This window comes from Mirounga leonina, unplaced genomic scaffold (assembly GCF_011800145.1).
Source record: "Mirounga leonina isolate KUSES-001 unplaced genomic scaffold, KU_Mleo_1.0 Mir_92, whole genome shotgun sequence".
NCBI lineage: Eukaryota > Metazoa > Chordata > Mammalia > Carnivora > Phocidae > Mirounga > Mirounga leonina.
Window position 1 is genome coordinate 15,186,042 of NW_023270852.1, and position 23,492 is coordinate 15,209,533.

The window sequence follows — 23,492 nt, forward strand, 5'->3', positions numbered from 1 at the left end:
CCAGTGAACCCTTAGTACAGCCTACTTTGTGTCAGACCCTCTCAGGGAACTCAAGACTCCAGGGAACTTCCAGCATGGGAGAGGAGACAAGAGGCAAACAAAAACCCTGCAATGTGTCACTTGTGTGAGGAGGGGAGCACAGGGGCCAGCCTGGCATCATGGAAGCCTTCCCAACGGGAGAGCGCTGTCAGAGAGCATCACCTCCCTTGCTCATACCCCAGAGCTCACACCCCAGAGCTCCTAGTCTGTGCCAGGACCCGGGGTGGGAAGAGGGAGCAGTACAACCAGCCCCATAAGCTCCCAAGGAGGCCCAGGTTAGAGGCATGGGCAGCTCTGCTGTAGCGTAGAGACTCCAGCTCATTGGGAGTCAGCCAGAGACAGCTGGCAGAGCCCTGAGTGGGGTGGGGGATAAGGAGAAGGTGGGCATTTCGAGTGCAGGGAGCCGCAAGGGCAATGGCCAGGAAGTGGGAAAGTGGAGAGTGTGCGTGAACAGCTTAGAGGGGTAATCGAGGCCCGAGGGAAAGCCATCAAAAGGCCTGATTGGAATGCTGGGGGAAAAAAATACATTTCTGGGTCCAGAATTTTCACTTCAACAGAGCTTTTTCTGTGCAGGGTCTACACATTCTTCCTCCGCCCTGCCACACAACACCCCTCTGCCATGGGCACCCCGGGAAAGCCTGAGCGCAGCCCTTCTCCTGCCTGAGCCTGTCTCGGATGAGCACACTAGGCTTGGTGACCCCCAGGCACCCGGCCTGCTCTGGCATCCCCGACTATTTCATTCACTCCTTCTTCATGCAGCATGAATTAGTTTCTTTATCACTAATACTTCTCTACCAGGCCCCCTGCAAGGCCCTGGCATCACAGGGGAGCAAAAAGAAGACAGAGCCCTGTAACAGTCATCACCTGAAATGTCTAGTAGGCTCTCTGCACGGGCAGCACTCACTCTCCATGTTCATGGCCCAGTATCGGGTATTAGTGGCATCCTCTTTTACAGGTGAGGAAACCGATGTTCAGAGAGGGGGGGATCTCCTCAAGACCCACAGCTCGTGGGGACATGGCATGTCCAGGTGGCTTGGCTCCAGAGCCCCTGCTCTGAACCACTGAATTATTTTGCTTCTGAATTCTGAATTTCTGTAAAACTTCCATTCTAGGAGACTCTTGAGAGGGGAGGAAACTGAGGCCCAGACAAGTTGAGGACCTCCATTAAAGTCTCCCAGGCTTCAACTCATGCAACCTTGGTTGAAGGTCCAGGCCTTTGACCCTGGTTCACATGGCTTTTTCTCAAGAGCCCAGCTTCCAGAAAAGGCTGGGCAGGCCACACAGAGAAGGCCACATCTACACCCACATTTGGGATAATAATAGCAAGGGTGTCTCTTTAAGTTTGCTTACCAAATATTGGTGAGTTACAGGGAGCAACTGTCTGGTGCTAAATAAAGAAATTCCCCTTTACTGAACTCTGCATCTGTGTCCTGAGCTGTCCTGCCCACCCAAAATGAAGGCCAAGGGCCCTGGAGCCTTCCACAGTCCAGCCCCAGCATCCCTCCCCTGCCTGGCCCTGCCTTCAACCCTGGCCTAGTCCCTCACACACTATGAGTCCTCCCTGCTGAACTTCTGCTTGTGCTGTGACCTCTCCCTGGAGCACCCCTCCCACCTTCTCTTCTGGAAAATCTTGTTCTTCTTGGCCCTGTTCAAACTCATCTCCTTTGACAGCCCCACCCCACCCGAGGGCCACGGTTGCCACGGAACTTCCACATACCTCTGCTCAGAAAGGTGGCATAGGGTAGTTGAAGAGCGTGGACTCGAAGCCAAGCTGCCTGGGTTCCAATCCTGGCTCTGCCTTTGCTAATTGCTGCCTGAGCATCAGTTTCCTCATCTGTGCAATGGGTGTAATGAGAGCACCCATCCCCTAGGTGTTGCGGGGAGGGAGTCAGATGGTTTATGTACACAGCACCTAGAATGGTGCCTTGCATCCAGAGCACGATGTGTTAAGAGTCTTAGCTCTCGTCATAATATTTTTTATCATCTCGTAGTGGACATGCCACAGGATTTTGAGGCTTCTCTGTGCCAGCCCACAACCTCGGTCCCAGCCCCAACCCCAGCCCCCTCCAACAGCAGCTGCTCAAGCTACACGGAGGCCCAGCACCTGGCTGTGGTGGGGATAATGTTCACGGCCCAGACCCTGCTTGGCGTGGGCGCAGTGCCCATTCAGCCCTTCGGCATCTCCTACATCGATGACTTTGCCCACAACAGCAACTCGCCTCTCTACCTTGGTGAGAACCGGGCTCAGAGGGAGGGCCAGGCTCAGAGGTCAGAGGATGAGAGGACTAGGTAGGGGCTGGGCAGAGTTCCTGACCTCTGCCCCATGTGGCCAGGAAAGGTCTGGAGAAGCCCTGGAGTTTCCTGGGCCTGACCAGGGGAGATGGGCCGCTCTTACCTGTTGGAGACTGGCCAGGCGCTGATCTGCAGAGGGAAGCCAGGGCCAGGGGGCCTAACCCAGGCTTTGTGTTGCAGGGATCCTGTTTGCAGTAACCATGATGGGGCCAGGCTTGGCTTATGGGCTGGGCGGCCTCATGCTGCGCCTTTATGTAGACATCGACCGGATGCCAGAAGGTGAGCCTCAAAGAGCACACAGCCGTCCCTGGGGGCACACAGCTGCTAGCTCACTGACCGCTGGCCTCATAGGAGACTGAGCCAGGGGGCTCACATCCAAATCCTAGCGATCCCGCTGACCTCGGACGTGCCTCTTAACCTCTGAGCCTCAGCTTCCTCATCTTTGAGACACTCTCCTTCCTGTCCACCTCCCCAAGCTGGGATCAGAATCCAGTGAGAAATGAAGATAAGCTGCAGAACACCACCAGATGGGCAGTTGTCTTGTCTCTGCTATTCTGATGCCTCTTCACCCAGTCCCGTCCCTGAGCTACCCCCACCCCAGCCTGCGCTCAGATACACTGCGGGGCAGACAGGGGCACATACGCTCTTGGTCTGTAGGGGGCTCCCATCTTCAGGGGGAACAAGACCCGGGTGAAACAGAGAAGCATGCAGGAGAGAACTTCTGGAGCAGGACTCAGTGAGCTTGGGCCTACTTCAAATGGGAAATTTACTGGGTGACCTCTAAAGACCCTTCTAGTTCTGACCACCTCAGAGTCTGGGAACCTGGGCCGAATGCCCCGCTCAGGGAACAGCAGTCTCTGATGCAGGCATAGTAGGGGTGGGCCAAGGAGTGGGACTGAAGCTTGGTCTGAAGGCAGCCAGGAGCGGGGAGTGGTGAGGGTCCCCAAGCTCTGACACCCTGCAGGGAGTAGGAGAGGTTTCCTCTCCCCTGGAGACTTACAGCAAGCCCTAGAAACCTCAGGGGACACACGCGTGACTGGATGGACATGCCGATTCTGCTTCCTGTTCTCTGGCTTTTGCACGAGGGTGCCTCCTGGGCAGCTCTGAACAGGACTCACTAGGGATAGTCCTGCCCCACCTTCCTTCCTTCTAGAAAGGGGGGCCCAGCAGCCCAGCGTGAGCTCTGGTTGGTCCTCAGCAGGCCCAGACATGCCCCTGCTCCAGGAAGGTGGTGTGTTTTCGGGCTCTGTTGCCATCATCGTGGCAGATGCGGCTCCTCCACGGGCAGATGTGGTGCTCCTGTAGACGGATCTTCCTGCCCTTTCTCTATGGGGGATTTCATGCGGTGGGCAGATCATGTCTGCTGCAGGCACAGACGGGTGTGTGAGAAGCGGGGGAGTTGGGGAGATGCCTGTGCCCGGGCTCACCAGGCTGGCACAGAAGCAGGGGGAGGAATAGCGGGAGGAGGGAATTAGTAACAAAAGCCACCTTCATCCCCAGCTGATACGTGTGCTGAGTGCAGATTGTATACTCTGGCCCTGGCCAGGAGCGCTCAGGCCCAAGCACCTGGGAACCAACCCTACTCCTAGGCTTCTCATCATGCATCCGTGTGGTTAGAAAGCATTTGCGGATACTGTTGCAATTGAAGGAGGAAGTATCCGACTCGGCCTCGAGGTCAAGGGCTTGGTTGGGAGAAGCAGACAGGCCAGCCAGGAAGCACATCTGGAATAATATAGTCCTAATTATACCTGGGGAACTTGCTAAAGGGAAGATTCCTTGGTCACCTTCCCACTCCACCCCGTGGTAGTTTTAAGTTGATCTTGGGTATTTTTGACAAGCACCCTGGTGATTTTAATGACACAGGTCTGAGAAGCACAAAAGGGGTCCTAACCATCAATTTAATAATAATAATAATCAAAACAGTAACAGTAAGATGAGGAAGAAGAACATGTTTAGCTGTATGTTTAGCTGTACAGCACATACTACGTGCTTTACCTGTGTTGGTTTCTATGGTTCTCACAACGACCCTGTGGTGTAGGTGCTATGATTGTCTGTATTTTATAGAGGAAGACCCCGAGGCACAAAGAGGTTAAGTAATTTGCCCAAGGTTATATTAGTAATGGAATTCAGACTCAACAGTCCATTTCCAAAGTCCATAACCTTGACCGCTACACACAGTGCCTCAGTAGTCGGAAAACTGAGGTCCAGGAGGGATCAAGGCCTTGCCCAAGGTCACACGGGACGTAACTGGCAAAGCCACACTGGAGCCTAGGTCTCCTGACTCCTGGCCCCTGGGGCCAGCTAGTGTCTCCAAGGCCAGTCCCAGGGTGGTAGCCAAGAAGGGACAGCCCGTCCTGACTCTAACATCACCATGGTCTTCCCTTCCAGGTGGTATCAGCCTGACCTCGAAGGACCCCCGATGGGTGGGGGCCTGGTGGCTGGGCTTCCTCGTCTCCGCTGGTGCAGTGGCCCTGGCTGCCGTGCCCTACTTCTTCTTCCCCAAGGAGATGCCCAAGGAGAAGCACGAGCTCCGCTTTCGGCGAAGGGCCTTGGCAGCCGCAGCCTCACCTGTCAGCAAAGTAAGCCCCCTCCATGGGCCCACCCTAGTCCAGGCTCCAGCCCCCACCCACCCATCCTCCCTTGTAACCGTAGACTTCATCCCTCCTGGGCACTGCACTTCACAGCTTACAAAGCCTTTCTGCCCAGGCTCCATCCACTGCACCCCCAACAGCCCCGCACACTGAGTATGTCCTGCCCCTTGCACGCTGAGGAGATTAGGGGCCCGAGGAGGAAGTGACCTAGCCAAGATCACACGGCCAGTGAGGGCAGCACTGGGGTCAGAACCCCAGCCTGTCCGAGTCCATGCCCTCTGTCTAACCATCACACTGTCTGCCTCTCTGCTCGTCACTTCATGGTTTCTGTCAGTTCTAAACGTGGTGTGCCGGAGCAATATTGAGAGGTAGGAGGAGGTGGAGAATGGGGGGGGTGGGGGGGCGGCATCTGAGAAGAACTTCTCTGAAGGGGCAGGATTTGAGCTGGACTCTGAAGGATGGTGGAAGCCTAGAGAGGGGAGAGGGAGCATTCTAGATATGGACATAGCGTGGACAAAGGGTTCAGCTGTAGAAATGAATCCAGCCTTTCCAGAAGCAGTGAGGGGACAAAGGCATACTGAGGGCATCCTTGGGGCCAGGTGTCAGGCCGACACTGGAGCTCAGCACATGGCCTCTACCCTTAAAACAGGCACAGCCTAGTGGGGACCAAAAGTCATTGATAAGTAACAAGCCATGAGGTGCTCGAGGATATCTCGCTGAAACCCCCTGCTCGGCTGAGGGGCAGGTGGTCTTTCCTCAGAGGAGATCCACTGGGCAGGAGAGATGATGCTGGGTGGGGGGCCTCCAGGCTTTCCAGAGGCTCACCAAAACACTAGGCCTTAAAAACAATCAATTGGCTCCAGAGTACAAAAGAAAATGACAAAATAGAAACTTTTATAAAAGTTCAATGTGTCATTAATGTTGACCTTACCGAATTTTCTTTAGCACTTCAGTCGCAGGTAGTAGGCCCATCCCCAGGTGACCAACAATTTCTGTCCTACTTGGCTACAGATCAGGGGTTCCCACAACCCCTTTCTTGGATTCCATCATTTGCTAGAACAGTTCACAGAACTCAAGAAAGCACTTACTTCATGTTTACCAGCTAATTATGTAATAGGGGATATGATAAAGGGTATTGATAAACAGCCAGATGAGGAGATACATAGGGAGGGGATTGGGAGGGTCCCAAATACAGGAGCTTCCGTCCCTGTGGAGTTGGGGTATGTCACCCTCCTGGCAAATGGATGTGCTTAAGCACCTTGAAGCTCCCTGAACCCGATACTGCTAGGATTTTGTGGGGGCTTTCTCCATATAGACATGATCAATCCTTAACTCCATTTCCAGCCCTTCTCCCCTCTCTGGAGACCTGGGGGTGGGGGTGGGGGAGCTGTAAGTTCTAAGCTTGTAATCATGGCATGGTCTTTCTGGTGACCATTTCCCATCCAAGGGCCCACTGAGAGTCATCTCATTAGAACAAAAGATGTTCTTCTCGCCCAGGAAATTGCAAGGGATTTAGGAGCTTGGTGTCATTTCCTAGCACGCAGGAAATTACACAGATCTTAGGAGCTCTGTGTCAGGAACTGGAGTCAAAGACTATAAACATTAGAAGATTCTCCTAAGCACTCTTATTTACAAGAGTTTTAGGAGCTCTGTGTCAGGAATATATACATTTGCATACATATATTTCTTCTTATTTCACAGGGAAGCAATTGTTGAGAAATCACAATCATAAATTATTTGTTGCTAAGTAATTCTAGTTTCAAAGGGATGATTTGTAAAAGCCTGTCGAATATTGTGCAGTAAGAATAATTCTATTTAATGAGGCATGTTGGTGCATTTGAATATGCTGGCTGTCATGGGAGAGAGGCCCTCCTCCTCAGAGCAAGAAAGCCGGGGCCTAAGAGAGAGGGCTGAAAATGTCTTCATCTAGAAAAGCTAGAATTTGAACCCAAGTCTGTCCAACCCCAAAGGTGGCTGCTCTATGAACCTCACTACCCATCGCCCACCCCTGCGGGAGCAGAAGTTTCTTTCGTGGGAGGCCAGTGAAAATTGGTGTTAGAACAGCCAAGAGGGGCCAGATCAGAGAAGGCTTTGCCTACCAGCTTCAAGGGCAGCTGGTTGCCCCGGAAGGAGGGTAAACGGGTGTCCCGTGGCTCTATCACAGGGTCTAAGCCGAGAACGGGATAGAGGAAGGGGGGGAGCAGTGGGCGCAGGGAGACTGGTGCAGCCCCTCTGGCTGTGGTCCAGGTGGAAAGCCATGCACCCGCAGTGGGGGGTGGGGGGTGGGGGGGTGGGGAAAGGGAAAAGTTGCAAGAGCCACCCAGGAGAGACAATGCCCAGCCCGGGCGCTGCTCTGCTATGAGACATCCCGGGACAGTGCGGGCCTGGGCTGGTGCTGGGCTCAGAGGCAGAGGGCGCAGGCCCTGCAAGCGACCAATTTCAGGGGAAGAAGGCATATGAAACCACAGATGGCCCTTCCCGGTTCTGCCTAGCTTGGCCAGAATTTGAATGAGATAGGAATTCCTAGAACCTGGGGGAAGAGTTCTTAGAAGTAGGGGTGGTCACAGGGGAAGTGAGGAGTTTCTGGTTACGGGCAGTGTCCAGGTTGCGCCTCACATCTGAACAGAGGACAACCACTTGAGCCACGGGGCAGACTAGATGGAAGAAGCCAGTGGGAGGCATGGCTGGGCTCGGTCACGTGGCCGCCGTGTGACCTTGAGCAAGACACTTCCCCATTCTGTCCGGCTGCCGGAGATGCCGAGGGTGGATTCCCGGAGCCATAGGCTGTGTGCCTGGAAGTCTAAGAACGCACGGTTTCTTGAGGCGAAGTTGCTGTGGTAGGCATCTGGATTTGAAGAGCGGCGTCTCTGTGAAGCTTGGAAACCCTGCTCCCCGGCTGTGAACCTGTCTGGCTGTCTGGATTCATTCTGTCAGCACACTGGGGATGGGGAGTGAGGAAGGAAGGGGGTGAGAGGTTCTTAAAAAAGAACCGAAGGCTGAGAACATGATGATCTGCTTCCAGCAGCTCGCAGGCAATAAATATTGATGTGGGAGGAATTGTTGCCCGCCCCTCGCCCCCCCCCCTCCTTGAGGCTGCCTCGGCCAGCTCTGCTGCCTCGGGCTGGCCCAGCCCACTAAGGCCACTGAAGGGGAGGTAGATGGACTGGGAGGAAGGGTCCGGTTAGGTAGAATTGGCAGCCAGAAGGTCCAGGCCCGCAGACATGGGAGGTGTATCTTCTGTAGAGAGTGGGAACAGGCACGGGTGGGGGTGGGGAGAGGGAAGTGAAGGGGAGACTCCTTTTGAAATCCCTCCGAGTATCTTCTCCCAGGCTCAGGGGTCCCCCAAATAGCCTCCTACAAGTAAATGCAGTTTTTAATGGTGGTATGGTGGCATGTAATATCAGGGTTTTGTGACCCAGTGAAGGTCACTGACCTCAGTCTCCTCATCTGTACAATGGGCAGAAGATTAGACAGGGTCTACCACCTCTGACAGGTTGAATGATGTCTTCTCCAAATGGAGCAGTACAGGAGCCCTTCCACTGTGGGAGAAAAGGGTGCAGTCCACAGCCTCTGCCCCCAAGAAGCTCTCAGGTAACGAAGGAAGGCCAGATGCAGACGGACAGGGGGATGACTGACTGACCGCTCAGGCTTCTCCCATGGCCAGTGCTTAAGAGTCCTCTGCCTGCAGGGAGGGGAGCATGAACAGTCTCCACAGAGAAGATTATGAGATGGTAGATGGGGGAAGCCATCCAGGACACGGAGGGGCAGGGTCTCTGCTTTCCTGCCTTTGGTTCTGCCCATGTATCTGTGACCTCATGGTGGCCACCAGATATCCTTCTAGGAGTGAGTGAACCAGGGCATGTGTTAGCTCTCTGTGAGCCTCAGTCTCCCTGTAGCCTCCCTCTCTATAATCAGCCTGTCTCTCCAGGGTCCTGTCAAGCCCCAGGACTCCTAGAACATGGTTCTGTAGGACCTGTGGAGTACAGATGGCCTCTTAGGGGCTCCCTAGCAGGTCATCTGGCCCTATCTGTCCTTCTGGTCATAGGACCCCATTCAGTCAGCAACCCTCCTTTGCCCTCCATACCCTCAGGTCCCTCCGAGTGCCTGCCCTTGAGGCTGGGCCAGGGGCTGAGAAAGTCCTTGTCCACCAAGAGCCCCTGTCCCTGCCCGGCCTCTGAGTACCACTGGCCTCTGTCTGTGGGTTCTTTGAGTACCACTGGCCATCTTCTCTGGGTTCCTATTTCCCAGGAGTCTCCATGTCTGTTATTCTAGGCCATCTTCCAGAGTCTGGGATTTTAATATTATACAGTTTTAAAGTTCTGTGTTTCTAAAGTACTTGTGTTCTATTATTCTATGACTCTATGCCTCGAATGATCTTTGACTCCCCAAATTCACGTTTCTACATGGCTATAATTTTGACCTACAAGTCTAGGAGTCTATGAAATCTGTTTTCTCCCAATCATTAAGCTGATGTGCTTCTTTGGGAGAATGGCCAAGGATGGGGACAGGAGTGGGCAGTGGCAGTGGCCCTTAAAGCCCAGAACTTAGGGCCAGCCGGGGGGCTTCTGTTCTTCTTGGACTTCGTGCTCCTTCTGCAGCCCCTGGGAGGTCCAAGGTGGCTCGGGTCTGCCTCCGGACCCCTCCCAGCCAGCCCAGGAGCCCTCATATGTCCCTCTCCATCCCTCGAAACCCAGGCCTTCTGACGCCACCCTCACCCCTCCTCGACGCTCCAAGGTAGAAGGTCTTGTGTGATCATCCAGTTCAACCCCCACTCTACCTACAGATGGAGGGATTCAGGCCCAGAGAGGGTCAAGGTTGTGCCCAGAGGTTGGCCAGCACCACCTCCCCCTGTACCAGTCTGTACCAAGCCAGGTCTTGGCCCCACAGGGCTAAGGTGAGCCTCACCCCTACTCACGGGTGGTGTAGATCAGAGCTTCCTCAAACACTGGGACTGGAAGGCCCTTCAGTGATTTCAAACTGTACCGACAGAACCCCAAGGTGCCACCATAGGGAGATTGAAGAGAGGTGTCCCCCAATAGGACTAAGGGCCTTCCACCTCCCTGCACACACACACACACACACACACACCAATCAGATTCTAGTTTTATGTGTTTTTATGTCAGTCTTTTGAGTGAGGCTTTGGTTGGAGAAAGGTTTTGCTGCTGAAAACCCAGTTTTAAAAACACTGATCTAGTCCAATGCTCTGTTCGGCAGAGACTGAGGCTCACTAAGAGAGCTGATCGGTAGCTGATCTGGCCCGGGAGGCTCCTCGATGCCTGAGACATCCACACTGGCCTCGGGGGGCTAGCAGCAGGAGCCAGATGCGCCTCTGCACTTGGAACTCTGAAATCTATAAAATGGGTATAATCCTAACATTCACACCTTGGGATTTTTGTAAGAATGAAACGAGGCAAAGTGGGAAGTGGGTTGTTCAGTGCCTGACGACCCGGAGTGTTTATTCTTAATATCTTTCTCTGATCAAGCCAGCTCTTAAGAGGAAAAATAATGGAAAAATTACCTTTTTTTCTAATATTCTTACAGCTCACGCCAAACTCACGTACGGTACTAGTAGGAGTGGGAAATTAGGCTGACATCTATCGCTTACTCTGGACCATGCATTGTTTTAAACCCTTTGTATGTATTATCTCATTTAATCTTTGTAATCTGTCTATAAAATAGGTGCAGCTATAACTCCCATTTACACCTGAGGGGTCAAGTTCCAGAGAGATTAAATAACTTGCCCACAGGGCTAGTGAAGGGTGGAGCTGGGATTCAGCCCCGGGAAGGCCATCGCGGGACCTGAGCCGAATCACTCACTCAGGACCAAGAAGCAAGAAAATAGAAACAGCCGCGAAAAGGGGTATCAGCAAGAGAAGGGGAAACTTAGGAGCATGGACCACAAAGATGAATTCAGTTGATGTAACCGAACCCCTTATTTGGTTCTGGGCTTGCCGGTGGCCACGGGGACACAAGAAGCATGGCTAGTTGCACGGATCTCAGTATGAGAAAGCCGGAGGAAGCGTGTGGCAGTCCTCGGCGGAGCTCCGATCTCCGGGCGCTCTGCTAGAAACACGATCTCCCTCCCACGGCGGTGGGAAGGCTAGCAGATCACCCCATCCCTGTGGCCGCTTGTCGTGGCCACGTGCCATGGCAGCTGAGGGCTGGCAGAGACAGTGCCCTACCACCCACCAGGGTCAGCAAGGCTCCGTGGGGCTGGGGTCACGGCCCCGCACAGAGCTTTCTAGGCACCCGGCTTCCCCCGAGGACAGCTCCTGGAGCTCTGGAGGCCTGGCAGGCAGAGGGCCCTTGCACGTGCCAGACCACACACGGCACACTGGGTCCCACAGGCTTGCAGCCATCAGCACATGGCCCCAAGGAGGGGAAGTTCTAACCAGCTCCCTCAGCTCAGGCCTGCTGACCTGGGCAAACCACAGCCAGATGCGTCTGACTCCAAGCCCTGCTCTGAGCGGAGCCACGATGCTTCTGGTTTCCGGAGCCGGCTCTTGGTCGGGAGTCCTCAAAACAGATGTGCGGAGAGAGGCAGAAACTTGTGAAGAGCCCAGGACAGAGGCTCCCAGTACCCACCTGATAAAGCCCAAGTCCCTTAGCATGGCCCTCCAAACTGCCCAGCTTCTGCCCCAGCCCCTATGGCTTCCCTGTCAACCCCCCCGCAACCCCCCCGCACAGAAAGGCCCTCCCCACCCCCACACTCCTGCTGTCCTATGCCCTTGCTTTGAATAACCTCTCCCTTTCTGTCCACCCCAATCCCAGACCTCACTTCTCCTGGAAGCCTTCCCTGACCGCCCCCCCACAAGCCCCTGAAGTTCTGCCCCTTCCTTCCTATCTCCAAACCCCGTGCTCTTTTTCACAGCATGAGACAGGGGTGAGACGGTGGTCCTGGAGGACCTGCCTTCGAGAACCTGCTCTGCCCATTGTTCCCTGGGTGACACGTCCTCTTCTGGGGCCTCAGTTTCCTCTTGCAAAATAGGTGCAGTAATGATCCCTTCCCCAGACTTCTACGGGAATCAGATGACATGGTGGATGTGAAAGTTTGGGGTAGACCACAGGGGGTTGGACGTGCAGACACTGGAGTCATCCTCACTGCTTACATGAGGACAAGGAACCCCAGGCAAGGAACTCACAGATTCTGCTCATCCAAAGACCGCTGAGCTGAGCCGCCAGTCCTGTGGTCCTTGATAGAACGTTGGGAGGTTCTTAGTTTATCTCAATTTATCTCCTCCCTCCTGTCCTGGGGCGGTATCCTGGTCCTAGCACTCTTCCCCCGGTCCTGGGCCCTTCCCGCACCACTCTCCGCGGCTTGGTTAGGACAGAGAAAGATGCGAGGAGATTCTCCGATTGTCTTGAACGCAGCGTGTCCAAAAGAAATATTATGTGAGCCACATATGTATATTCTAAATATTAACTGGTAGCACATTCAAAAGTAAAAGGCACTAATTTTAATATCTTGAAGTTAACGCACTATATCTAAAATATTCTCATTTTAGCATATCATAAATTTAAAAAATACTGAGATACTTTCCTTTTTTTTTTCATACTAAGTCTTTGAAATGCAGCCTGTGTTTGTTACTCACGGCACATCTCAGTGTGGACTGGCCGTATTTCCAGTGCTCAGCGGCCACACGTGGCCGGTAGCTCGTGTGTCAGGCAGCACGGCTCTAAGGTGTAAATGAGTAACAGACCCACAGTGCCTCACCCAGGGACTTAGACTGGGCTTTCAGGCCCCTTCACGGTGCTCCGGAAAGGTGCCTCCCAATTCTTCCCGTCTTGCACCAGGGCCTCCGACTCACAGGACTTAGTGGATAAAGCATGAGCTTTAGGCACAGGCAGGCGTAAGCTCAGATCATAGTTCTGTGCGATGTTGGGCAAGTTACCTAACCTCGAAGCTGCTCTGCGCCTGTGTGGAGCGTTTTCCTTCGCAGGTGCCCGTGAGGCTAGAACAGCAGGATGCCTATGGAGCCACCCGCCCGCATACCGGTGGCCTGGCGGGCGGGTGGCTAGGCCCCTGGGGTAATCGGTGTGGACCCCCTGCCCCATTCCTAACCAGAATCGGTGTAGGAGATCGCTTGCATCACCACAATAGCCTCTCCTGTTGATTCCATTTTTTCTTCCTAGAGCCTGGCTGGCCACACCCATTGCCATTTCTTCATTCTTTCTGTTCATACATAGTTACCAGATACCCACTCTTCCACCCCAGGCCCTGTGCTAGGCACCAGGGTTTCAACAGAGAACAAGATAAGCATGATACCTGCGCTTGCAGAGCTGGGAGCCCAGCAGGGGAGAGACCCCCGCACAAAGTTTGACTCAGTCCTACGTGCGTATGTAAGAGTGATTTTCTCGGACAATCAACTTCCCTTCTGCTCTGAATGCCCATCCTGCTGGATTAGCAAGACACTCAACCTGAGCCTTTCTCAGGGATCCCCCACCAAGGTGAAGCAAAGGTCCTTCTAGGGTGTTCAGGCACCAGAGAGGTCTCACCCCCACCTAGCACGCATCAGCATCAATCCATCCAGGCCCATTTGGGGCCAAAACAAGTGGAACACTGATGACCCCTATTGCTTTGATGAGGTGACTGCCCCATACCCTCTTCTCTCCCAGAGGGTTTCCCCAGCCCACAGGCATCTTGGGGCAGAATGTCTGGCATCCAGCTGACTGCCCTTGGTTGTGTGTCTTCCCAGGGTGAAGATTCTCCCTCTGAGCAGAGCCCGGGGGAGTCCCAGGAGAAGCAGGATAGCCTCACCCAGATTGCACCAGACCTGACAGTGATCCAGTTCATCAAAGGTAAGGGAGCTCAGGCCAGGATATAGAGAAGTGGGACCAGAGGGGCATGGTACAGGATCCAGCCCCTTCCTGCCCTTCTTTATTTGTCTCTCACACCTACAGACCCCTCATGAGCACCATACACTCCTGTAAGTCTTTTTTTTTTTTTTTAAGATTTTATTTATTTGAGACAGAGAGAATGAGAGAGAGAGCGAGCACATGAGAGGGGAGAGGGTCAGAGGGAGAAGCAGGCTCCCCGCTGAGCAGGGAGCCCGATGCGGGACTCGATCCAGGGACTCCAGGATCATGACCTGAGCTGAAGGCAGTCGCTCAACCAACTGAGCCACCCAAGGCGCCCTCCTGTAAGTCTTGACTTATATGATCCCCTCTGCCTGGAATGTCAGTTTTTATTGCTATCAAAATCTTCCTGGTCCCTCTAGATCAAGTTCAAGTGCTCTTCCTCTCCTTCCCCCGGCCAGCCTGGCCCTCCTTCCTCTCAGCTCTCCAAACCCTCAGGGCCGATAATTCTTGGCTCTGCTTCCCTCAAAGACTATTAGGAGAATCAAATGGGGTGATGAATGGAAAGCCTTTTGTATATTATTAAAAAAAAAAACTTATATAAGGTATAATTATTTTTTCAATTATCACCCCTGGCCTACTGCTATTATTCTGACCATATCCCGGGATAGTAAGTTGAGCTGCCTGTGGTTTAGGAGGGTGATGACCACGGGGTTTGCTTTGGCACCCACCCCTGCCCCACTGAGGACTCTTGAAACAGGAAGTTAATTAGGCCCAGTTCTTGAAGTGTGTCCTAAGACCTGATGTTGGGATACCAGTAATCCAGCGGCCAGTTCTCCAGCCTCTCTGGGGTAAGGGGAGGGCTGGACTGCATGGGGCTGGGCCTAGAGGCAGGAGGGGCTTAGACTCCCTAACCTCAGATCACCCCCCAGCTGCTGGAAGGCCCCAGCAGGTGGCTCCTTGGGAGAGTTTATTAATCACTGCTTTGGCTTCCGCCCATAGGGAAGCTGGGGCTAATCACTGAAATTGGATCCTGGAGTAGGTGTCCTGGGCAGATTGTCTCTGGTGGTTTCAGCTTCTCCGTGAGCCTAGAGGAAACCAAGGCAGGGCTAGCCATAGGCCCTCTAGTTGGTCAGCAAGCCTGGCTTCTGGGCTTTCTGCTGAGTTCCAGAGGGATCAGTGGTGACCTGAGGCTCGGCCTTGACCACATGGGGACATGGGGGAGCCAAAGGGAAGAGGAACCATGGCCCTTCAGCTGGAGGAGGCCGAAATTCTTGAGAGAAGACAGTCCCAGAGTTAGAGAAGGCCCCTGTCTGATGGGGGAGACATTATCCTTGAGTTAAGGGAGGCCCCTGACCAAGGGAAGAAAGACTATCCCTACGGTGGAGGGAGGACATACCTCTGAGCTGTGGGCGGCTCCTGAATCTCTTGAGTGGAGAGGAGCCTACCTGATGGAGGAGGCACTAAGCTAAGGGAAGCAGCTATCTAACGGAGGTGACCCTGGAGTTCCCAGCAGATATCCCTATCTAAGTGAAAGGCAAAGCCCTGCCCTCCAGGAATTTTCCATCTGTTCTAAGGACAGGCTGCAAATGCTGAAGAGATAGAGGGTGGGTACAAAGTGCACTTGGGATGATTAGCACAGGAGAAGGTGATAGAAGCAAGTAACGAGCTAGAGCCTTCGGGCAGCCAGAGAGGCCTGGGAATGTGGGTGGGGTGGGGTCCCATAGGCGGAATGGCCTTTACACTAGGAGTCAGGAAACCCCTGGCAAGTTCTGGCCTTGCCCTGGCCGCTCTAGATGAACTTGGGCCCCACCTGTCCAGTGAGGGCACCGCTATGGCCTGGGCGGATCCTGGCCAGGGCAACTCCAGGAGGGAGGGATGCTGGAGCAGCTACCTGGGGTGCAGGCCACGTGTCAACCTTCTCGCTCCAGACGCTGGCTCAGTGCGCTGTGTGTAGGGCAGGGGACTCAGGACGGGAGGCAGGCCTGAGACATGAAGGAAGGGAAATTCCACAGCCCAGCTCCTACCCACCCTGCGAGGACTGTTGGTCTTTATTTTCTGGCTTCTAAGGAAATGGTTCCTGGCCCGGCCCAGGGGGCTAGAGAACTAGCTGACTGGGCTCTGGCCAAGCTCTGAGGGCACACAGAGATCTCCAGCAACAGACACTCTGGTCTTGCTACTGCAGGAACAGAAGGGACCTCCCACTTGGCCCAGAGGGGCCCCAGGGCCATCTTTCCCCACCAATCCCGACTGCCAGGTGATTTGCTCCTCTGACGTGTCTTCTCAGAAGGGCCTTTCCTCCTCTCTCCCCCACACCTCATGTTAACTTCCAGCTCACCTCCCGTGGGCAGAAACACATGCCTTTCTCTTTTGATGTTAGTGGAGAGAGAATTGCACGTGTCCGAAGAGAAAGCATTCTTGGCCTTGGCCATCACCCTGGCTGCCCCTGAGGCTCTTCCTCGAGACTTCCCCCCGTCACGTGCCCTTCAGGTTGGCGGACCTGCATGAGGAAAGCTGTACACAAGGCACCAGTTTAGGAGATAATGGGGGATGGGGGAGGTCATCAAAGCCAGACCCGTCGCTTCTATGTCTCTCTATGTGCTTTTGTTCTTGCTGCGTCCCTACTAGGAATTCCTTTTCCTTCAGATCCATTCTTCAGGCCCTACCTCTGTCCTACCTCAAGAAGCTACCCAGCACCAAGCCTGCTCAGTTTTTACCTTCTCTGGAGGTCTTACTTCTGCCCCAACACTGCGACATTTGATCCCATATTGGCCATTCATTCGTTCCCTCATTTATTCCATAAATATTTCCTGAGTGCCTGCTGTGCCCCCACGCTCTGGAGATTTAGCAGTGAGCATGGCAGACAGAAATCCCTGCTGTAAATGAAGCTTATATTCTGGTGGGGTGCAGTAAAGTGGCTGAGTGAAACATGTGGTATGTGAGGGAAGTGCTGCGGAGCATAGAAACTCGGGATGGAAGATCAGGGGAGGGGCTGCTCTCCCGTGCGGGGGACACAGGAGAGAAGACACAGGCCAGGGTTGGCTTGGAAAGAGCTAAAGCAGGACAGGATGAAAAAGACTGAGTGAGGAAAAATGAGATGAGTAAGTAGAACAGAAGAAATGGAACGAGGTGGGATGAGATGAGATGAATGGAATAGGAGGTATGGAATAGAACTTCATGAAATCGAAGTTTAGATAGAATCGAATGGAAAGAGGCACAATTGAATAGCGTGCAGTCTAATTCAATGGAATGGAACGAAACTGAGTTTCAAAAGCGGAATAGAATTCAATGGAAAGGAGTCAAACGTAACGGAATGGAATTGGGTGCAGTAGAATTAAATGAGACGGCATGGAAGGAACGGGCCAGTTTCAGCTGAACAGGGCAAGACAGGACAGAAACGAAAGCACGGCTGGCCTACCCACTCTGACCTTCTCCCCGCTCACCCCAACAGTGTTCCCCAGGGTGCTGCTGCGGACCCTGCGCCACCCCATCTTCCTGCTGGTGGTCCTGTCCCAGGTGTGCATGTCGTCCACGGTGGCAGGCATGGCCACCTTCCTGCCCAAGTTCCTGGAGCGCCAGTTTTCCGTCACAGCGTCCTATGCCAACCTGCTCATAGGCTGCCTCAGCATCCCGTCGGCCATCGTGGGCATCGTGGTCGGGGGCATCCTGGTCAAGCGCTTCCACCTGGGCCCTGTGCGTTGTGGCGCCCTTTGCCTGCTGGGGGCGCTGTTCGGCCTACTTCTCAGCCTGCCCCTCTTCTTCATGGGCTGCTCTACCCACCAGATTGCAGGCATCATCCGCCAGCCTGGGTGAGTGTGTAAGAAGCAAGGGGGGGTGGTGTCAGGGAGGGGGCCCGGACAAGGCCAGGGGAATGGGGTGCCCGTCTACCTCAGAGCTCACTCTCCATCAGCACCTTCTCCTGGCTTCAGAGCAGTGGGACTTCTCTCTCTGAGTCTCCAGTCAAGGTGTCAGGCGTCACTAAGAGGGGCAAGGATGGAACTTCACAGACGGGACAGCTCAGGCCTGGGGAGAGGTGGAAGCCAAGGCAGGGCAAAGCCACTTGTGTGGACGGCATCTCCAGAGTGGCCGAGGTAAGGCAGAGGCCACGTCAGAGAGCAGGACCCAGCTCAGCGTGAGGAAGGCTTCGCTCCCAGGCAGGGGAAAGGCCTGCCTAGGAAGCCCGCACACTCTCCATCCCCCAGGGGCGGGGGTGTAGAGAGAGGGGGCAAGCAGGGCTGGAAGGCATCTGTCATGGACGCTGCAGAAGGGACTTAAGCTGTAGGAAGGAGTTGGCCCCCAGAGGCCTTGAAGACTTGCGGCTCTTAGAGCCTGGCAGCTAAAATGCTGTTGTTCCATGACCCTAAAACTCAAGGTTCTTTTCCCACATCTGAGGCAGCACCAAGAGGAAAGCCTCCGATGCCTCTCTCCCTTCTCGTTTCTCTGTCCTCTCACCCTCAGGCATATGCTCTCTCCCGCTGGGGGCAGTCTTCGAGAGGGTGCTGGAAGTTACTTCGCTGCCTGTTCTCCAGAATGACTTCACTTTCCCTGGGAACTGCTCCAGGCTTAGGCTGGCCCAAGACCCAGCTAGAATTCCCCGATTGTCTCCGTTCCCACCTCTCCCTGGGCATCTCCTCCCTCCACCCGCATGCCAGCTATCCCACCCTGACAGAGGCTCAGCTCTTCTCTCTGGCCCAGGCCCCACATCACAACCTCTCCCTCATCATCCTTTCCCTTCCCTTCCTGCCTTGTCCCTCCTTCTCCCAGACAGTAAGGCGACTCTCCTGTCTCCCCTCTGCAGAGCCCTTGTTCTAGGCACAGAGGGTGGAGCTTTAGCCAGGCCCTCTGCAGTCCCTGGTCTGAGGAGCGAGGCAGGGCCTTTATTTTTTTATTTTTAAAAAAGATTTATTTATTTATTTTGGGAGGGGGGAGAGAGAGAGGGAGAACGCATGAGGTGGGGAGGGGCAGAGGAAGGAGAGAGAGCATCTCTGGCAGATTCCTCGCTGAGCACAGAGCCTGACATGGGGCTCGATCCCAGGACCCCGAGATCACGTCCTGAGCCGAACTCAAGAGTTGGCTGCTTAACCGACTGAGCCTCCCAGGCACCCCCCCCCCTTTTTTTTCTTCCAAAAAGTAAATGGAGAAAGGTCAGCCTAGCACACGTGCCTATTTCCCTTTTCTTCTGCCTCTCGCCTCGACTCTGACATCTCATCTCACTGTGTTCTCATCTTTGTTCTTGCAATTTACTCACTGAGCTTTGGACTCTAATTCATTGAAGAAGCTTTTTGGGACCAACTGAGCAAATTCAGGAGGCTTTCTCATATTTCAGCCCAACTAGTGATACCGACAGCTGCCGAGAACTGAGGTCTCCCACGCACCCAGCATCCAGCTCAGCTCTTCCCATATTCTGTCTCATTGAACCTTCACAGCATCTCTGAGATGGGTTGTACCATTATGCCCATTTCACAGATGAGGATAGTGAGGCTCAGAGAGGTGAGCCAGGGCTCTCCCCACAGGAGCAAGGGGCTGCGGAAGAGTCCCCCCTCTCATCCACTCAGCCTTCCTGCTGCTGGCAGGGCAACCTGATGGGTGCCTGACCCTGGGCAGAATCCCCTGGTGCCACCTCAGCTCAGGCAGTACCAGCCCGTTCCCTTTCCTGCTTGGCAGGGAAGGAAGAAGAGATGATCTCCCCCCATCCACTGTCAGAGGGAAACCCCCTCCTGAGGGAAGGAGTGCATTTACCTCTGCCCCGAGGCCCCCTTCCCAACTCTGGTACCCAGTTGTCCTACCCACCTCCCCAGCCCCCTGTTGAGTTGAACCTCTTCTCCAGGGAACTGAGATCTCACTAAGCTGGCCAGACCTGCCCCACTGCCTGGGCCTCTGCCCATACCCAGCCTAAGCCCACAGGACCCTCAGCTGCCCACTGGGGCCCCCTCCTCATTTGTAGCCTGGCCGTAGGCTCCCTGGCAGGTTTTCTCCCTCTGAGCCATGAAGTCAGGTCCTCCTCTGAGTCCCAGGGGCCACCTCCCCACCCCACCGAGGGTGACCTAACCCCTCGGATTCAGCCTTTCTTCTGATCTCCCACCTGACTAGAGTAGGGGTGCTCCTGGGACTTGGGGGCAGGCCCTCCAGAGGGAGTTGGTGGGACTAAGTCATGCAGTGGCCACAGTGAACAGAGTAGTGACAGGGAGCTGAGAGGCCGTGAGACTGCAGGGTGGCCATGGGAGGGGGTTCCCAGCAGAGCTGACAGAGATACTGAGGTCCTGAGAGAGGCAGGGACAGGTGGGTGATCCCACAGCTAGTCAGGTGTCCTGCCTGGTCCAATAGACATCACTCGAATTTTCTAAGAAAAGGAAGCAATCCAGGCCATCAAGAAAAAGGCCCCTTGGGCTTCAGGGCTGAGGTGGCCCCAGTTCATTGTGTGAGAGCCGGAAAGCCAGGCTAACCCTGCCGCCTTCTCTCCCACCAGCAACCTGCCTGGACCGGACCTGTTTCCAGCCTGCACAGAGCCTTGCTCCTGCCCATTGGACGACTTTAACCCTGTCTGTGACCCCAGAACCCATGTTGAATACCTCACACCCTGCCAGGCAGGCTGCACAGGCTGGCTGATCCAGGAAGCTCTGGACAAAAGTCAGGTGGGCCAGGCCTCTGATTGTTCCCTCTGCCTCCCCAGGGCTCTGCCCCCCCCCCCCTCCGTCTTTGTGCATCCATCACGCTCTCCATCTTTGTGCACTCTCATTCTGTGGCTCTTCTCTCTACCTGTTGGTTGGTCTGTCTCCTTCTGTTGGCCAATGTAGAACATGATTCTTGCAGTAAACTTTCATTGCCAGTCGGGGCCCAGCCATGTGCCAGGCCCCAGAGCACAGGGGTGAGCCCGATCTGGCTCCAGCTGTCTGTGCAAGGGAGAGGCAAAAGGAAACAAGGAACTCCAGGGCTGGTGATAGGCAGGAGAAATGGTCCCCACAAGTACGGACAAAGATGGAAGAAGGTGCATCCAGCCTGGGAGGGTACTAGAAGGCTTCCTGGGACATGGCATTTGTGCTGGGTCATCAAGGATGAGTAGCAAACCAGGAAAGGGCTTTCCAAGCAGGGGCCATGTATGGAGGAGGGTGAGCAGAGTGCAGGCTAGGAGACAGGGAAACGGTGGGGAGGCTGGCCCAGAGAGCCCAGTCAATCATTCAGCCAGTCAGCAAACCTTCACAGAGCTCCTCCTCTGTGCCAGGCCCTGTGCCAGGGGCCGAGGACCCAGAGCCAAGGGGCCCTACCCTCAAACTCTGAGCAGGGAAGGAGGGAGAATAAGCAGCCACAGTGCATTTTGTGTGAACCTTAAGCAGGTCTCCAAGACTAGCCACTCTTCCTCCCCTTTCTCCTCAGTCCCCCAAATGACAAATGAGAAGAATATCTGCCTTCCTCAGGCCCACAGGCTGTAGAAGAGCCTGTTGGGGGGTGCGCAGGGGGTGCAGCATCAGGCTGGCCACAACGCGTCCCTTCTCCAGAGCTCCCCCTCTTGGTCATGTGGAACTCCTGCCTTTGCATCCTGCAGGGCAACAGTATCCAAGCCCAAGGCTCCTCCAGGTAGAGACCTGGGCCCCACGGGCTGGTGCAGAGGACAGCACCTGGCTGACGGGGCTGCAAGCCAGCAGGCACCAGCTGGGCTCCGCAAACGGTTTGCATTTGCAGTCATCGAAATCCCAGCCTCTGTGCCTCCTTAGCGCTCGCTGTCTTTGCCTGGTTTCATATCTCTGAGACCTTCCAGGGGACCCTAGGCCCTGCCAGCTGGGGCAAGATCCCCCAGGGAACAGTAAGCTTTAGTGGATAGGGGCCCCTGAGCACCGAGGCCAGGCCACCCGGTTCGAATCCCTGTTCTACCTCCACCTGGCTCTGTTACCTCAGGCAAATTATTTCATCTGTGCCTCCATTTCCTGGTCTATAAGACAGAGGTGATCGTATTGAGTACTTACTGTATACCAGCCACTGTGCTAAATGCTTTCCTCAGGTGACTTCATTAAATAGTGAGTAAAGAGCCACATGACAATGCCCATGAAAAGTACTTGGCACAGGGGCTGGGAAATTTTAAGCACTCAGTAGTACACACTCCTATTAGTGTCCATTATACAGATGGGAAAGGGAGGTTCAGGAAAGGACCAGGCATTGCCCAAAGTCTTAATGCCAGAGCTGGGGTTATAACCCAGGGTTCTGGCCTCCCAGCCCAGCGCGCTCCCCAGAGCATCCTCAGAGGTTGTGTCTGGGGATGGTATTTGGAGGAGGGCGCACCTGGGTCCTGGTCAGCACACAGGAACTGTAGCTCCGGCCTGGAATAGTCTCGCAGCCAGCCTGCCTCCTGAGGTTGACTGTGAGCGAGCTCGCGGGCCCAGGGCTGGGTCGCTCAGCGGCCAGCACCGCTGCACTCAGTAACCATGGATGAAGGAGTAGATGGCCAGGGGAAAGATGGGGAGAGGTGGGCGGTTGGGGGGATCTGAGGCTCGGGGTGAGGCTGAATCCCCCGGGGGAGTGAGAATCAGAGGCAGCTGGAGAGATCGGAGTCAACCGTAAGAAGAACTTGCTGCCAGAGTTAGATGAATGTGAATGAGAGCTGGGAAAACCCCAAGAGGAAGGCCTCCAGCTTTGTGTCCCCGTCCCAGCCATCTTCGGCCATTCAGAAAAGGCATGAGGGCGGGTCTTTCTCTTCTAGCCACCTTGCCTGGCATATTTCTCCCCTTAGCTGTCCCTCCATTGTACCTCCACCCCAGTGGGTTGCTCAGCCTGGGGGCAAAGGTCCAGATGGCGTGTGCTCAGCAGGTCGCACGCCTGTGGCAGCCTGACCATGCACGGGCACCCTGCGGGCAATGGAAAGAGCGCCCAGTTACCCCGGCCGGAATCCCCGATCTCGCGCTCTCTCACCTTGCCCTATTCTACATCCTAAGTATCTCTCAAATCAAACCCTGTTCTCCATCCTCCTCCCCCTCCCACCGCTCTCTCCACAGTGGGCCTCTTGGCCGGCCTCCCCTGCCTGGCCTGTCCTCTTGCAGGAACCCCAGCGGCTTTGGTGCCGTCAGCTGTCATCCCTCCGGAGCTTAAATTCCTCCCAAGGCTCCCACAGTCCTCCTCAGGGATTCCCAACCCTTTTCACAGTGGGAAGTGTGTGAGGCTGCCCCAGGCCGAGCAGACCACCCTAAGGGCTGATGGCACCCAGCCCTGCACACCCGTCTCCCAGCAGAGGCCGCGGCTCCCTGGGACACACTGGTCAGAAACTCTGTTCTGTGGGGAAGAAAAGCCTAGGCTTCCTGGCTTTCTTAGCTTCTGTGAGGCATGGGCGGTGGAGACCACTGCTGAAAGAATCCTAGGCTGGAAGTTTTCCAGGCCACGTGGGGGTGGGAATGCGGGCTGCAATCAAGCACGCCCCTGAGCCAGCCTGGGGGCCATCCCTTGCAGTTTGAAAAGGGGTCAGCTTTTCACATACTTCAGCCTCTGGAGGGGTCCCAGTTTTTGGGGGGGTCTCCTATTGGACTTCACTCTGGCAGGAGGGAGGGCTAGGCTTTGTCCTCCGGCCCTGGAGCTCCCAGACCTCAGAAAGCTATACTCCTGGTGAAGGTTCTGCAAACATGCTGCAGCCAAAGCTTGCTTCAGGACCCTGCTCACCTCGCTGGGTTCCAGCCTCTCTGAGCAGTTTTCCGTTTCTGCCGGCACATGGGTGCCCTCAGGACAGTGTTTTCAATACTTTATCCAGCTTTGTGTTGTCAGCAGGATGATTGGCAGGGTCCCGGTCCACTGTGTTTC

General features: G+C 54.9%; 1 protein-coding gene across 5 annotated transcripts in view; it reads left to right on the forward strand.

Moving 5' to 3' along the window:
* Nucleotides 1-23,492, forward strand: part of SLCO2B1 (solute carrier organic anion transporter family member 2B1) — a 46,083-nt gene that overhangs the window by 16,280 nt on the left and 6,311 nt on the right. For 4 of the 5 annotated variants that reach the window (XM_034995581.1, XM_034995583.1, XM_034995584.1 and 1 more), the window contains 6 exons: nt 2,031-2,270; nt 2,512-2,610; nt 4,720-4,910; nt 13,619-13,721; nt 17,170-17,527; nt 20,185-20,350. In XM_034995581.1, the coding sequence (XP_034851472.1) occupies nt 2,031-2,270; nt 2,512-2,610; nt 4,720-4,910; nt 13,619-13,721; nt 17,170-17,527; nt 20,185-20,350 (1,157 nt within the window). The remainder of the gene's footprint in view (nt 1-2,030; nt 2,271-2,511; nt 2,611-4,719; nt 4,911-13,618; nt 13,722-17,169; nt 17,528-20,184; nt 20,351-23,492) is intronic. The other variant, XM_034995582.1, reaches the window with a different exon arrangement.